This window comes from Anoplopoma fimbria, chromosome 15, assembly GCF_027596085.1.
Source record: "Anoplopoma fimbria isolate UVic2021 breed Golden Eagle Sablefish chromosome 15, Afim_UVic_2022, whole genome shotgun sequence".
Taxonomy (NCBI): Eukaryota; Metazoa; Chordata; class Actinopteri; order Perciformes; family Anoplopomatidae; genus Anoplopoma; species Anoplopoma fimbria.
The window spans coordinates 18,076,377-18,092,011 of record NC_072463.1 but is presented as its reverse complement, the minus strand read 5'-3'; the positions used below and the strand labels follow the sequence as shown (position 1 = coordinate 18,092,011).

The 15,635-nt window shown below is 40.6% G+C and overlaps 1 protein-coding gene across 1 annotated transcript in view; it reads right to left on the bottom strand.

The window, feature by feature from the left end:
• Positions 1-399: 399 nt before the first annotated feature.
• Positions 400-15,635, bottom strand: part of dlgap2a (discs, large (Drosophila) homolog-associated protein 2a) — a 146,713-nt gene continuing 131,477 nt past the window's right edge. Inside the window, exons 9-14 of the mRNA XM_054614376.1 lie at positions 12,801-13,186; positions 6,845-6,933; positions 6,271-6,710; positions 5,569-5,660; positions 1,575-1,748; positions 400-606 (exon numbers count right to left, since the gene is read on the bottom strand). Coding sequence (XP_054470351.1) covers positions 400-606; positions 1,575-1,748; positions 5,569-5,660; positions 6,271-6,710; positions 6,845-6,933; positions 12,801-13,186 — 1,388 coding nt within the window. The remainder of the gene's footprint in view (positions 607-1,574; positions 1,749-5,568; positions 5,661-6,270; positions 6,711-6,844; positions 6,934-12,800; positions 13,187-15,635) is intronic.

Below are 15,635 nucleotides of genomic sequence, written 5' to 3'. Positions count from 1 at the left end.
GTTTTAGCTCAAAGGCCTGGTTGCTGGTAGGTTTTCAAAGCTGCACTTTTTAAATGGCACTTTGCAAATGCTGAAAAACTACAGACGTACCCATCCAGGAGATTGGATGAGAGAGCTTGTAGGCTGGGTATCATGATCACCAGCAAACCAAGGAGGAACCCAACCAACCCATGTCAGACATACATATCTGCTAACACTCATTCCGGCAATGGGAGAAGAGGCTCGGCACATCCTACAGACCAATGGTTTTTGGCGATGGGCGCTGAGGATGGCTATCGAGATCAGACAACAGATGGATAAAGGAAGAGTACAGAGAGTAGCAGTCTAGAAAAAAGGCTAGTTTTTAAAGTTGTTTGAACGTGGGAGCAGGGAGACGCGTCGACCCCGGACCCTATCTTCTCAAAGTCTAGTCTGAGCCTCGGGAATATAGATCTCGATGCTGTCTGCCCGCTCCGAGACTGAGTTCTGTCGGAAGGAGGCTGCCCGCTTGGCTGCCATGAGCCTCCGCCGGGCCTCCTGCCGCCCCCTGTCTGGGAGGTCCAGGGATTTCTCCCTCGTCACCATACTCCTCTGTCGAATTGTCTTCTTTGGTACAGGAGCTGGTGGCTTTAGGAAAAAGAGAGGATTATTAAGGGTGTTGGTACAGCTTTAAGCTAGTACTTTTTAGCACGATTTACTAATCAAAGCCGTTCAAGATTTGAATGGAGCCCTGTTGGCATATTTTGATCTGTATCACAAAAAGATCTGTTCGTTTAAGTTTGACAAATTTGTCTCAAAAGTCTGGACAAGAAAGCTGAATTTCCTGTTCTACATAGAAAATAATTCTGTCAGTGATTAATGAATTCTGTTGTAATCAATGATGATCTGAAGATTTGACTGTGAAAGATGCTTTAGCTTTCATTCTATTTCTGGACTTTATCATTAGACAATGAGCATACTGCATTCTGGTCCTAGTTTGTATGAATGTATGGTGTGTTGTGAGCATAGTAATACACATGACACACACATATAAATTCCTCTTGTTCTGTCAGAAGGGGTGGAAAGTGCTGAAAGTTAAATTGGGGGTTTTTTTCAGAGTGAAAATGCAAAACACTTCCTCAACTATAACAAATCTAAGTTGATATGAAATAATACAATAGGATTAAGTTGGTATAACTTTCTTCACCCTTAAAACGTGCTCAGAGAATTTAGAAGTTAGCACTCTTCTTAACACCTTAATATGTTAGATTGGAAAATAGTTTTCACAAAGCTATTGCATTGCACATGTGTGGTGTTTTTTTTCCCACTAAATCTCACAAGAGATTAAATTAATCTAAATAATCTATAAAATAATCTAGTTGCTTGCCAATAAAAATGTAAAGTGCCTTCCCACTTTTTTACAGTCCCTAATCTAAAATGTTCAATCGAGTACATTTACATGAAAAAAGCATCAAAGTACCAGCAGTTTCTTACGTCTATCCGTTTTGTTTATGCTTCCACAGGATGTCATTTAATCAGCTTCAGTTATTTAGGTTTTATCAAAACCATTAAACGGATACATGCCAGTAAAATCACAGTAATATCTTCAGACTGACGGTGTCGATGCGACCCCTCACCTTCTTCTCCGGGCTGTCTACGGGCCTCCAGTTGTTGTTCTTGATCTGCTGCAGCTGGTCAAACTTCATGGTGACATCATCGATGGAGAGCTGCAGTAAGTCCCAGAACCCAGCCAGGTCCTGAGAGGTGGGCCGCGGCATGGCACTCGGGTCCTACGAGGGACGAGGGGTAAAGAAAACATCAACGTCTGTGGTGAGATTAAGTGAAGAGCCACATTGTTGGTTCATCGCTGTAGTCCAGATAATAAGCACTGTTACGCTTGCACACAGATTCGCACTGTACTGTTCCTACAAATACATACAAAAGAGTCCTGACCACACTAGTTATTGTATTTCAGCTTAGATCCACTAGATGTCCTTATCAGACTCATCAAAACAGGCATGAATGCTAGTTTGGGGAATTTTTGGTTGAAATGAGGGATAAAAACTTGTGATGGAGACCAATCCTATCTCAATACTATGAATGAGCGAAGAAATAATCATTTGCATTTGTCAGTTCATTCCTTTTCAATACTTAATTCCTACTTAGCGCCTCATCGTTTCCGCAACCGGCCTGCAGTTGCTGCAGGTTTTGTTGAGTCATGAGATTCTGTGCGAATATTTGATGTTAATAATAGATTTTTTAAAGGTTATTTTAGTTTTACTTTTTCTGTTAGGTTTGGGCTTTGTATGTAGTCCCATCTGCTCAAGATGCTCATTATTCGTAAGCCAAAAAAAGGTCCTAATTTCTGCTTGCAGATGTAGATATGAACAGAGATGCTTGAAAATAAAACACACAAGCTGTTTCTTTACTATGATACATATCCAATCCCAATCACTAAACACTAAGTGGGACCTATGACTATGAATGTAACCAGATAAATCTACACCGACCTATGTTACCAAGTCGCTTTATGTACGCTCAAAGTCACACGTTTTTAATGTTGAGAATGAGGTCAGGTGTTAGCATTTGTCATCCAAAATATTTAAGATGTGGGCTTCACTCGCTAAAATTCACCCATACATATCCCTTAAATATTCAAATGTAAAAATTCAATTGGAAGTATGGGTTAACTGGACAGAGCCAACTTCTTGCTGTTGCTGGACTGATTTATGGTGTGACAGACAGCCTTGACTCAACAATGTTCACACAATCCAACACTGTATAATTTATTCAGAACATTTTACACAACATGGCACTGATAATAACAAGGTCATGGGTTTGCTTTCTGTGTGGCAGGTGGACATTTTAGAGGCAACGCTCAATACATGAACGAGTGCAGCTTTTTAATTGAGTCTACGATTAAGACAAACGGAGAACTGAGGAAGCTGTTTATCATAAAGCTGTTCATGTGTTCCAGATAAAAGTCAATAAAACCTTTCAGTTCTCTGGGTCGGCTTCAGAGTATTCTTTGATTGACACCGTTTATGCACCTACTGTATGTTGTTCATTCACACATGCTTTGATTATAAACTAATCCTACTTGTAATTGTACTTTAAAATTTTATGCAATTCAGGGCTTGTGTCTAAGTGATTATGTCGATGGGATGCACAGACATAATGGTGATAGCTAGGTGGCATATTGTTTATAACTAGAATGACTGCAGTGTATGTTTTCAGAGTAAAGTGGTTGCACCTAATTCTTTTTCACAGAGTTTATTCAACCTGCTGTTCAAGTTTTTTTATTTCTTCCAGTCCGTCTCAAGCCAGCGGATTCAGCAATTTAAGCTGTGATGGGACGTGTCGACTCGATAACCCCAGAGACATTCCCACACTCGCGCTCACAAATCTCATGACATTTAGATTAGGTGGCTGTTGAAGGGTGCTGCTGTCTGATGGTCCAATAGATTTACAGTACGACGGCAGTGTCTGCTATTTCTTCTGATACATTTATCGTGAGTTATCACATTATTATTTATTAAAACAAGAAATATGTCAAAGAAATGCAAGATGCTAGGATCCTATAAAAGCTAAATACTTCACAATAAGCAAGCTGAAAATGTGAAAGGAAAGCAGACTTTTTATTCAGCTCTTTCCTTACAAATTTTCAAATCAGATAACTTTAGACAAATTGTGCATCAGTATATTAAACTGTGTCAGTGATTCTCTTAAGGTCTGACTCAAATCCCCTAAATTTGCATAATATTCCAATAGAGAGCCAGCATTTAACTTTAACATTGTCATAACATTATGAGATTAGTATAATTCTCCTTTCTACAGCAAATAATGAATCAAAATTACTACAGATATCGCTATGAAATATCATATTGTCCATCAGGTAAGGTAAGCAGGGAGCAGAGCGCGTTGCTGTTATCTGTAATTACCGAGGGAGAGCCTCAGCACTTCATCAGCTTTATTCTGACCCCTGAACTTGTGATGTGCTGGAAACGGTCTCAGAAGTTTTAAGGCTTCAAATATCCAGAGCTGGCAGATTAAGGAGGAGTCAGTGAGTTTTAAGCCCCGAATGTTGAAATGTGTGCTTTTAATTCTTGATCTCCTCCCGGAGAAGAACACTGTTTGTCTCTCGTTCAGAGCATTTTTAAATCAGGTTTTAAGAAAGTTGTTCCAGGTAGAGAGAAGTTAGACGTATCTTTAAGCTTCTAATTTGAGGGACATTTATTTAACAAACTAAGCTAAAGTATGAAGTAAATATAGCATTAAGTATGAAAATATGTGCATGTTGTCATGTGGAGAAATGCTGCATCTTTTTGTAAATGAAAACGTAGCTAAGTAAACCTGCATACTACAGTGTCCTGTCGTATCTAATCCCTTTGCGATTCATTCTTCCCCCAGAATGAGCGGTTTCTGCTGCACATTGCAAACAAGCAACACTTTCTCTCATAACTCCTCACCAGCTTCATTTTAAATATATGGTACTTGCTCGGATCAATAAAACGAGTTGTGGCAGAAAGTTCCGACTGGATTTACAATAGAGTGGATGGATAAGTGGGTCTATTTAAACCCAGGTTTGGCTCAGCTGTTCTTCTCTTCTCATGGACAAAGCTGCATACACGCATCCATGATCACGTATTGTTCATCTCAAAACATTGAGGTCACATATAAATGTGCAAGATAGCTGTTGATTCTCAGTATTGTAGCTTTCCCCAATCAGTGATATTCAGGGAGCTCGGATTCAGTTTGTTTTCGCCGACTAAAGCATTAAAATGTGTATTGAGGGTTGGAGAAAAAAGGCTGCAAGAAGACATAAAGGAGAGTTGAACTGTTTCTAATGACAAAAGTTAATTTCACAGTGCAGCCAGTGTTTTTGGAGTGATTTGCTTTGTTCACTGTGCATACTCATTTTTCATTGCTCACTTAAAATTCAGATGTGATGTTTTCTGATTTATGCATATGGAAAAGAGATGAATGGAGTCTAATCTTTTATATTTTGATCTGGAGCTTACGAATGGGCAGCGAGACTGGATTGGAGCTACATGTGACTTGAATGCTAAGTTTTTCTCAAAAAAATAAATCTGACTTTTCTAATATGATGCTTCATACGATGCTTCAATGTCTAATATACTGGTTTAAATTATGAAAATGGCAGCTCGTTTGTTTCTCTCTTTTAAACCTCTCTTCTACCCTTTTATGTTTTGTTCATGCTTTACCATGCATGGACAATCTTATATAAATTATGTAGAGCTGCACAAAAAGATTAACTGCCCCTAATTGTAGATGATTTTGTGTGATTAAGTATTGTTTTTGTTGTTTCTTTTGTTGTTATAGACAAACAGAACGTGTGATTGTTGATAATATCTAAGTGGCATCAGCTGTGATCACATAAGTCACTTGACATACAGTCATTTTGACCACACCACAACTTGGGTAAGCTAGTGTAAGCATGAAGGACACACACACACACACACACACACACACACACACACACACACACACACACACACACACACACACACACACACACACACACACACACACACACACACACACACACACACACACACACACACCACCTCTCTTTGATTTGTTTCTTACCAGATTTTGCTGACACAGCCAGTAGAATTGCTGGAATTTCTGGGACATAAGCAGCTGAGCGCTTCCCACTGCACTTCGGATTTTACCTAGGACTGAAACACACACACAAAACATCATGAAACAACACATACAGTGCAGTATATTAAAAACAAGAACCACTCCCTCGTGGTTGTATACATCCGCCAACCAGTCATGTTGCATTTTCCATCCATGTACGTCAAATATGTCATCACTTAATTATTTATTCTACTAAACGTTTATGAAATTGGCATAATTAGCATTTACATTTTTGAGTTATGGCCAAAAAACATGTTTTGTGAGGTCACAGTGACCTTTGACCACGAAATTCTTATAATTTAAAATGAGTGCAAGAGGACTTTTGTTTCAAATTTGAAGAAAATGCCTGAATGTACGCTTTAGATATCTTTTTCAATTGGATGGAACGGACATGGGGTCTCAGTGACCTTTGACCACCCAATTCCAATCAGTTCTTCCTTGAGTCCAGGAGGATGTTTATGCCAGATTTTAAAGGAAATTCTTTCAAGGTATTCCTGAGATATTGTGTTCACGAGAATGGACCAGACGGACATATGTATGATGGACGAGCGGACGACCAGGAGGCATACAAATCCATCTTTCAATCTGCCTGCACAGAATCAGCCTCAGATCAGACAAATATGAAACTTTCAGCATAACACTCACTGTCCTCTGACAGGTCATTCTCTTCAGCTTCTGCCTCCATCTCTTTACACCAGCCCTCAATCCTCTTGGTCTCCGTGTGGAGCAGTTGCATGAACCAGCTCCCATCCCTCCTCAGGGAGGGGGAAGCCCTGCCAGACTCGCCCGACGAGGCCACGTTCTCCCGCGGGGAGGGGGGTTCCAGCTGCCAGTTGGTCTCGCAGGTGGTCTCCCTGGGGCTGGGGGGTTCAGCGGTGGTACGGTAATCCTCGCGGTAGCTGAAGAGGCCCTGGGTGCGCACGGTCCGCACCGCCCCGTACTGGGTGGGCGTGCTGGGCTCTGAGTGACGCTGGAAGCCCCCGCCGAACTGAAGGCCCTTGTCCTCCATGGTAGGGAAGCCCTCCAGCTCCATGTCGGCCTGCACGGCTGCAGTCACACTGTTGGAGCGTTTGAACCTGCCTTGTCTGAGGCAGAAAGACAAAGATGATTGCACAAACGCATTTATACACACAGACCACAATGGCTAATAATGGCAGGGAGCAAACATCAAAGATAGAGGTCTTCTAATGAGCTTAAAATCCCAGATCTATTATCTCACCCTTTCTTGTTGTCCTCCACCTGGATCCCAACAGAGTGGTACTCCCGCAAGCCTTTGCTTTCAGACTCAGAGTCAGTGGCTGCTTCCACCTAATGTGAAGAAATGATACAAACCAACAGTGCTTCTCATTATGTGAGCTTCCATTCCCCAGTGCCTCCGGGGTTATTGGTTTGGGACCGGACGGAGCACCTTGACTGTACACAGCCTGTCAGAAAGTAAACACTGTATGATTTATGGAGGCAGCAAAGGCAACGAGACAGAGAAGGTTTCCTGCAGAGAATTTAGGTTTCTACGGAAGTCAATCAAATAAATGAGCGCTGATGTGCTGTGTGTTATATGGCACAATACATAATGTCTAAAAAAGTACATTTTAGTTGTCAATGTTCATAGGTGTAGTATTTAGAATATGCAGGCTTATTAAACAGTTGCCGTGCTACATTTTGGTGTTGAAAATTAATCACCACATATTCCACCATATGTGATTCTCAAATTCAGGTCATATGATTTATCACATCGAATATACAGTACAGGATGCAAAAAAGGAAGGTATGGAGTATTTTGTTGTGCTATAATCTCTAATCATAAAACCCCCTTAGGCAGTACTTAGCCAGGCTTAGGGTGCACTAATATGTTCATATCAACAATGGGTCAAATTACTGTGTTATGGCACATTATCACCCGACTCTGCAGTCGCCATTAGCTTTACCAAGATTTTTTTAACATCTTTCCGCCAATTGTTTGGGTTTTTCCACCCACAACTTCACTGATAGGGTTCACTCACACAACTTTAATCAGCATCCTTTCTGAACACGGGCGGTACTTTTAGCAATAAAGCTCTGATACAAATGCTGTATGCTACCTGTCCAGCACCAAACATGAGAACTAGCTGGTGATCAAAGTGCTGCTGAACAGCCACATATGTTGCTCAGAAGTTGGTTTAGACCAAACAAAAGCCTAAAGGAGAGTGAATATTGGATTTACATTCATCAGGTGGCCAGAAACCCGAAAGCTTACGGTTGCTCCATGTCTGCTGGATGTGTAAATAGGCAACTGTTCAATTGATGGCAAAATCCCCAGGAAAAATGCTCTGTACTTAAAGTGAGATTGTATGGATTGGTCTTTGTCAAGTCTCCACTGCTGTGCGACCACACAGTGACAGATAGGGCAACATTAGTGGATATTATGGGATGTGAAGTGACTGATGATGGTCCGGCCTGCCGCTGCATGGCTGCCGTCCTGATCCAGGAGCCCAAGCCCAGAGCCTCTTTATCGCTGCCTGCACCACTCCCCGGAGCCCCATGTCTTACCGTCTTTATGGAAACCCTGTCAGTGCTCAACATTTCTGCTAAGCTTTTCTATCCTTCTGTATCTGTCATTTCTTCCTTGTTCCTCCAGTTGTTCATCTCTTTTACTGATTCATTTCTTTGCTTTCTTTCTTTGTCCAGAATTCATAATTTTCTGCGGGTTACTGTCACAAACTTTTCCTTTTATTTTGCTGTCTTAAGCCTTTCTTTGCCTTTTTTGTCATTTCAGTATTTCTTCTTTAAAGCCCATTGAGGTTTTTTTTCAAATGTGACTTCCAGAAATGGTGTGCAAATAAGATGTGATAAGATGGTACAGAGTGGTCGAATACGAGACCAGCGCAATTCAGAGAAAATCAAATATCGCAATTCTTTTGATCAAATCCCTCAATATTGATATCGCAGCTAATCGAATCTTGTAGTCAAAAAAATCCCTTTATTGTAATGCAGCCTTTAAAGAAGGAAAAGACTAAATTCATGCCGTATCACGATATCCATAATCTAAGATGATAGCTTGTCTCATATCATGATATTGATATAGTATCAATATATTGCCCAGCCCTAACCGATACTGAGAGAAACTTACAGCTGCTGTCCAATACTTTGGTTTTTGACCAAATATTGATATTACAACACTAATGACTTTCCCATCAGCCTCGGATGTACTCTGTTTTTGTTGCTAATTAACAAATGTTGGCACCAACTGCTAGTGTGGCTAAAAGATAAATCTGAGTATATTCCTCTACTACCAGGAATATCATCTCTGCCATCCACAAATATAATATGAGGCCTTTAGATCATCTGGCATTCACAAATCTTCAGCTCAATGTACTATTATGACTATGAGAGTGAGTCAAAGGCACCGGTTCAAAATAGGGCACGTCACTGTTGTGAGGAAATGTCAACCCTACCGTTAGTGTAGAGTGGTTAGTACCAAAGGTTGGGAGTGACATTTTTGGAGAGCCATTTTGTATACCATCATGCTGTTTGGCTGAAGCCGTTAGTACGGTTGAAATGAGTGTGGAGCTATTTGCTGAGGTGACCTCCATTGCTTTGTCTAAGAAGCAGAGAAAAGTCCACCTCATGAAAAGAGAATGAGTGTCATGTCTGTGATGGATGAAGGCTAAAGGAGGACAAAACGTCCAGGAGGCTAATATACCCTGAAAATGTTTTGGTCAACCTACATAGAGATACCTCGGTGTGCACACACACACACACACACACACACACACACACACACACACACACACACACACACACACACACACACACACACACACACACACACACACACACACACACACACACACACACACACACACTGCATCAGTAATTACAGTCACAACGTCAGCACAGGTGTGGAAACTGTGAGCGTCAGCAAAAAGTTGAGCAGAGCCACTGTGCCTTTCAGCCAAAACACACAAACACCACCTGGTGACATTTCCCAGCAAATGACTGTGTTTGAGGTTAAAAGCTTTGACTTCCCTCGTTGAACAACGTCATTATGGCTCCAATTAAAACTATTTCTGTAAATACATCAATTAGTGCTCTAGAACACAAACATGTCTCAGCTTTAGCTGAAGTGCATCCAAGGCAGCTATAAAGTGGTCCTTAGGGACAAAAAGAATTCAGACAACACCATGTCCGCATGGTCAAAGATCAGAGATATGTAGACCCTCTCTAAGATAGAGGTGTCAAAAAGGAAATGGAAAAATCACTACAGTGGCAGGTTAATTGAGGTTAATTATACTGGCAGTAGTAGGTGAAACAGACTGATTGGCCATGTGATATTCTGTCGATGCAGGATGACGTTGGCTGCATTAAAGTTAAATCAATACTTGCCCTTGGAGTTGCCTGCTGCAACACATTATTGTCATCTCATCTGAACTGGCAGACAACAATAGAGTATGTATAGAGAGCAGCTCACACACAAAGAAAGTTTCAAACCTTTTTTTGTTATTTTGATATTTTTTTGTTATTTATTTAGGTAGCAATTAAATAATATGTCTTTGTGTATTTTTGTGAAGCAGTCCTCTCAAGGATTTGAAAGAAGGAAATTCTCTAAAAATCAACAACTGCTTATGAACTAAACTAAAAAATACATATTTAAAATAATTAACTCTGAATTAGAACCAGAATAAAAAAATTAAGAAAACATCCTGGGAAATTATTAGGAAATTTGGCCAAGTGCAGGAAAGCATTACTGCATTATCTCCCAACATGCTCTCTCGGAATGCTCATTAAAAGCCCTCACTATAAACGCATGGAATACTGATGTTGAATGAATAAAGAATAAATATATATATACTTTTTGTTGATTCAAAAGCAGTCAAAAATTCAATAAATTGGGTATAAACTTGTTGATTTGGCTACTGAAAAATCCACCACATGTACTGTACGTTTTTGTCCGACACCAGGTTGATGAAATGCCAAAGTTCACAGAATAAATACGCGCTTAGTGTCCTCCATGTGAACTCTCTAATACTATGATGTTAAAGCTGCACACTCTACATTTTTGTTTCTGTAAATGTAGACATTTTATTTGTATTCCCCTCTGTTGGTAATGAATGACCTGAATTAAGGCTGCAAGCATGTTGATTTGGAAAGGTGGTGCAACCACGTTGGGTGAAGCATGGCAATGAGGTTTTCATGTTGCAGTTCTGCTGTTTAATATTAGCAATCCTCAGCGTGGTTAGGTTCCCTGATCATCCCTTGGATGGAAACAGGAAACTGCAGGTACTGTATTAGTGTGAGGTACTATGTTTCTGAGGGAGAGAGTCATCTGCTCATTAAGTCAGTGACGTGGCAACTAAGAAAAAGAATGAGTGAGTGAGTGAGTGAGGAAGTAGTACAATGAATAAATGAGTCATGGAGTGAACACTTTGAGGCCGGATCGAGCACATGAATGAATGTGAGATGAACTAATGTTTTGCATGTGAGTGAATCACGAGGCAGGTAATTACTGCAATCTGGTTACTGTAAAACCTGCATTTACATTCAACTGATTTCTCCCCTAACTCCAACTATACTTGTGAAACAAAGCTGGCATTTACATGTATGAGTTACTTCTAATGATAGCTTAGATACAGGCTCTCTTGTGAGAAACCAGCTTTTTTTTAAAACATATCTATTTTAGTTTCAGTTAAATGTTAGTCGCATATTGGATTCGGCCCAAGACACAAATCATTTCCACAGCTTAATGAGGATGGCAAGAGTACAAATGCAACTTAATAAAAGTTTGAATCTAGCGGCCAATAGGGGGGCCAATTAAAATCGTGGACATAAATGCAGATTTCTAAGGTGTGAAAATATCTCCAGTCCCGGTAATGCCCCCTGTAGATTTTGGATTTTTACTAACACATTTTTCTGTTGGAAACTGTAATTATCTAAAAATCTGCGGTTCAGGTTTCTCATATAAATTACAGTACATTATTTTAAAAGGCAAGTGGAACTACACATTAAAGTGAAATGTCTGGATTCTCTATTCTCTAACTTTGGATGTGATACAACACAGAGAGTGTAGCAGGAGCAATTGACTTTGAAGGGATATTTATTCGCTGGCTGACTCCCCGATGGCAACATCTGACAGTCAATGGCTTCTGTGTAATTTGGGTGTTAGGCCGATCTCCATTCATCTCTTCTTAATATCACTTCTAAAAAAAAGATAAAAACCCACAGCAATTACCCTTAAAGGTGTGCTTGATTTATTTTTGGAAAAAACTGAACATTACCCAACGACATTAAAACACCTTCAGTATGAGTTTAATGAAGTGGTCGGACTTTTCTCCCTTAAAATGTTTGAAAGGTTTTCGAGTTTAACTTTGTCCTGGACTTTGGATAAATAGCATGAATTACTGAGTATACAAGGAAGAGAATAATGAAGTAGACATGGAAAAGGGAAATAAGGACGATAAAGATGGTTGAGGGGCTGAGAACTTAAGTATGCGGACCAGGATGAAAACAGGAAATCAAAATTAGCACAAGAAAATGCCAACAATGGCTTTGAAAAATCTCAAATGCACACAATAACTTTGATAGTCTGCTTTGATAAAAAAAAATATATATAAATGGCCCTGAAGTGATGGTGTGAGCTGACACTGATTCCCCAGCCTTTGTTGTGCAACCTTTAGACTGCGACTGGAGATCAACAACACCAGGACCTCAGCTTGTATCAGAGAATGAGGCAGACAAATCCAAGATTAGATCACACCGAATGGGAGGAGAGAGACAAAGAGAAAAAAGAGAGAAAGAGAGAGAAGGAGAGAGGGAGCGTGAGGTTGGAGAGAAAGAGAGAAAGGGTATAGTAAATGGAGAAGGGGTGAATGAACCACAGAGTGAACTTCATTCACTACAACCTGCTGGAGCTTGAGTTGAATCTTAATTGATGGATTGCAGTAAGATGACTCACTCTTGCTATTTTTAGCTGCCGAAAAGAGAACATTGTTTCTGAGTTGAATTCATGTGTGTGTGTGTGTGTGTGTGTGTGTGTGTGTGTGTGTGTGTGTGTGTGTGTGTGTGTGTGTGTGTGTGTGTGTGTGTGTGTGTGTGTGTGTGTGAGAGAGTATTCTGTATCAGTATGCAGCCATGCATAGGTTTGAGTTGTAAGAATCCAATGTGATATCTTCTCATTATTCACACTCTGAGACCAGACTGACCTGTATTCCTATAGAGGATCGTGGTGTCTTCAAGTACTCCTCGGCCCTGGACACCAGGATGGCCTTGTCGCAGGTGAGCACCGAGCTGTGGCTGTCTGTGGACGGGTGTCTTTTTCCAGCCATGACTCCAGCTGCCTCCATGGCTATGGTCACAGCCTTGGCACTGTCCAGGCTGTCGGTGGAGTTATAAAGACCCCTGCCTGGATTCAGCCCCAGGCTGAGGCCGTCGGGGGCCCACATCCCACCATGAGGGTGCCTCCCTTCATGGTAGGCGTCCTGGGTGGACTCGGTGCTGCTCTGGGCTGTGATGGAGATGAGGGGTTTGGATGTGGTACGGGGCGGGACTGGAGGAGGAGCCTTCTTGTAGTTGGGTGTGTAGGTGATGGCTGGAAAAGGTGAAAAGACATAATTATACAAAAAGAGTCATTTTAATATTATTCAAGCGTGCATTTATATTATTGGTCACTGCCATTACGGAACTTTATATGTACTGTATTAGTGCAATTGACTGTTACTTTAAAGTTTTTACAAGTCAAGAAAATATCATTTTGTTAAGTTTTCATGGTTTAAGAATGTAATAAATATCAGCCTGTAAAAACATTCATCAATTAAAGACAAATTAATCTACTTAAAACCAGAGTATATCCTGTAAAGGAGAAAGGTGAGGTAAATTCAATTCAACAATCCAAAGGAAGTTTGTAGAAAATCATAAATATTCCCTCTGATGTTTGACATCATCCTTTATTAATTCAGTATGTTATTCAGCAACGCTTAAAATAACAATACCCCATTCTCAACCCCACCACATGCCTGTTTGGATGGTGTTTGTTGGATCAACTGAAAATAAACTGCAGTAACTGTGATCATGGAAATGAAGAAACATGTCACCCAATGCAACAGTGCGGCTCATTAATGTGGACAACAATAGAGCTCTATGACACAAATACTTCGATCAATTCGTTGTTGCTTATTGGTAAAAAATAAAAAGTGTAAATTTTCCCCAGACTGTTCCTTTAATCATCTGCCATCCATCTAACCTCTTCATTGCCTTCATTGCATTTTTTTCTATCAGATGATTAAGCTACTGGCTCCTACCGGACAGTTCTGGGCACGTTTTTGTCCAAATATATATTTCAGTGCAACATGGAACATGGTATGTGTGTGAATCTACACACTCCTCCCAAGATCGATATATGGCAGAGACACCATGCAGGCACCACATATTTGTCAAATGACAGCAAGCTGTTTAAGGAAAGTACTTTCAATTTATTAGCGATTAATATTATTGCTTAATTAACTCACTTTCATTACCTAATGACCTCATTAGCATACGTGGTAATATATCATGGATATTATGATGGGACATTAGGCAGCAACGCCATTTGTTTCACAACTTGATATATATAAGGTGGTTACGAAGTATGTTTAAGCATAATTTATGGCAAACTGCTGATCATCTTATTGATCCAAGCTCCTGGCTGAGTGAGTACTTGTGTTTGCCAAGCCTGGTCTTGTATAAGTTACGTTCCCATGCCACGAAACTGCGTTGGGAGTTATGTTTCAAGGGGAAAGTATGTTTTCGTGGATTACTTTTGCTTTTTAACATATCACCAATACGTTTCAAATGAGTGCAGTTTAGTTGTATGGAAATGTAATCTTGTAGGAGACAGGGTAAGTTTGCCTCTCTACGCATGCAGAAACCTTTGTCCTCCTCTTTCATTCACTGTCAGTGCTCAGATAAGGGAGGGAAGGGTTGGAAATGTGGGCAACGTTGAAATGCTCTGAAGTTTAAGTCATTAGAGTAACAGAGAACCCCAAAGCCTCTGTGACATAAGACACTCATCAGACAAGGATGACGGTAAAAAAACAGAGACGTAATCAAAAGTACTCATGTGTAGAGGATCCTGGTGAGGAGATACCGCTCAAAGAAGCCTGACAGCGCTCATCTTCTTATTCCATCCATTTCATGACAGAAAGAAGGGGGGATTACTTCTTTCAAGTGCAAATGAGAATGCGGACTTAATCCACAGAGAGATGGTCTTGAGGAACGGGTCATGAACGCCTTCTAAGCATTGACACGTCTATATTTTCAAACAAGGCTTTTAGAGAAAAAGCTCAGTCAGTGTGGTTACAGGCTGAAGCATCTGAAGCACAAGCTGTGCTCGGTGAGGTTTGATCAAAGCTGAGAGTGTGCCAGGTACCTCAGAGCCAAAAACAGAAGAAAGAGAGAATGGCAAAGAGGAAGAACACTGAGTCACGCTGCAGGTTAAGTTGTGGGTTATCGTTTTCCTTGACAAAGAGGTAAACCCCGTTGACCTCTGTGTTTCTGTTTCTGTCTTAAAAATGCTTACATCACACAGAGCGATTAAGGAAGTCCTTATGAGACCAAAATGTGATCTATTTTGAGTTATAATGAGCTGCCCCCCCCCCCCCACGCAGACTCCCAAAAGTTGTGCCTTAGAATTAATAGCATTTCAGCCTAATAACATTGTAGCCTGAACACACACTGTTGTCTGAAACAAGGGAAAGGTTTTCTTTTAGATTGCAACCCTAGAAAAAAATCATCATTGACGGTAAGAATACAAACCCAGGGCTTCACCTCAAACCTTCAACACCTTTTGGCCTCTTTCTCATTCACATTTTGGTTGTGTTTATAAATAGCTAGATGTCTGGTCTATGAAGAGCGTTGTGCTCCAGGGGATAATGACTCATGCTGCTGTCCATTCACAAAATGAACTTCTCATGGCTGAAGAGATGCATTAGGGAAGAACAAGGAAGGAAGAAAATAGAGATGTGAAGGTGAGAGGGGGGGACAGGAGGAGAGTGGATCCGTGC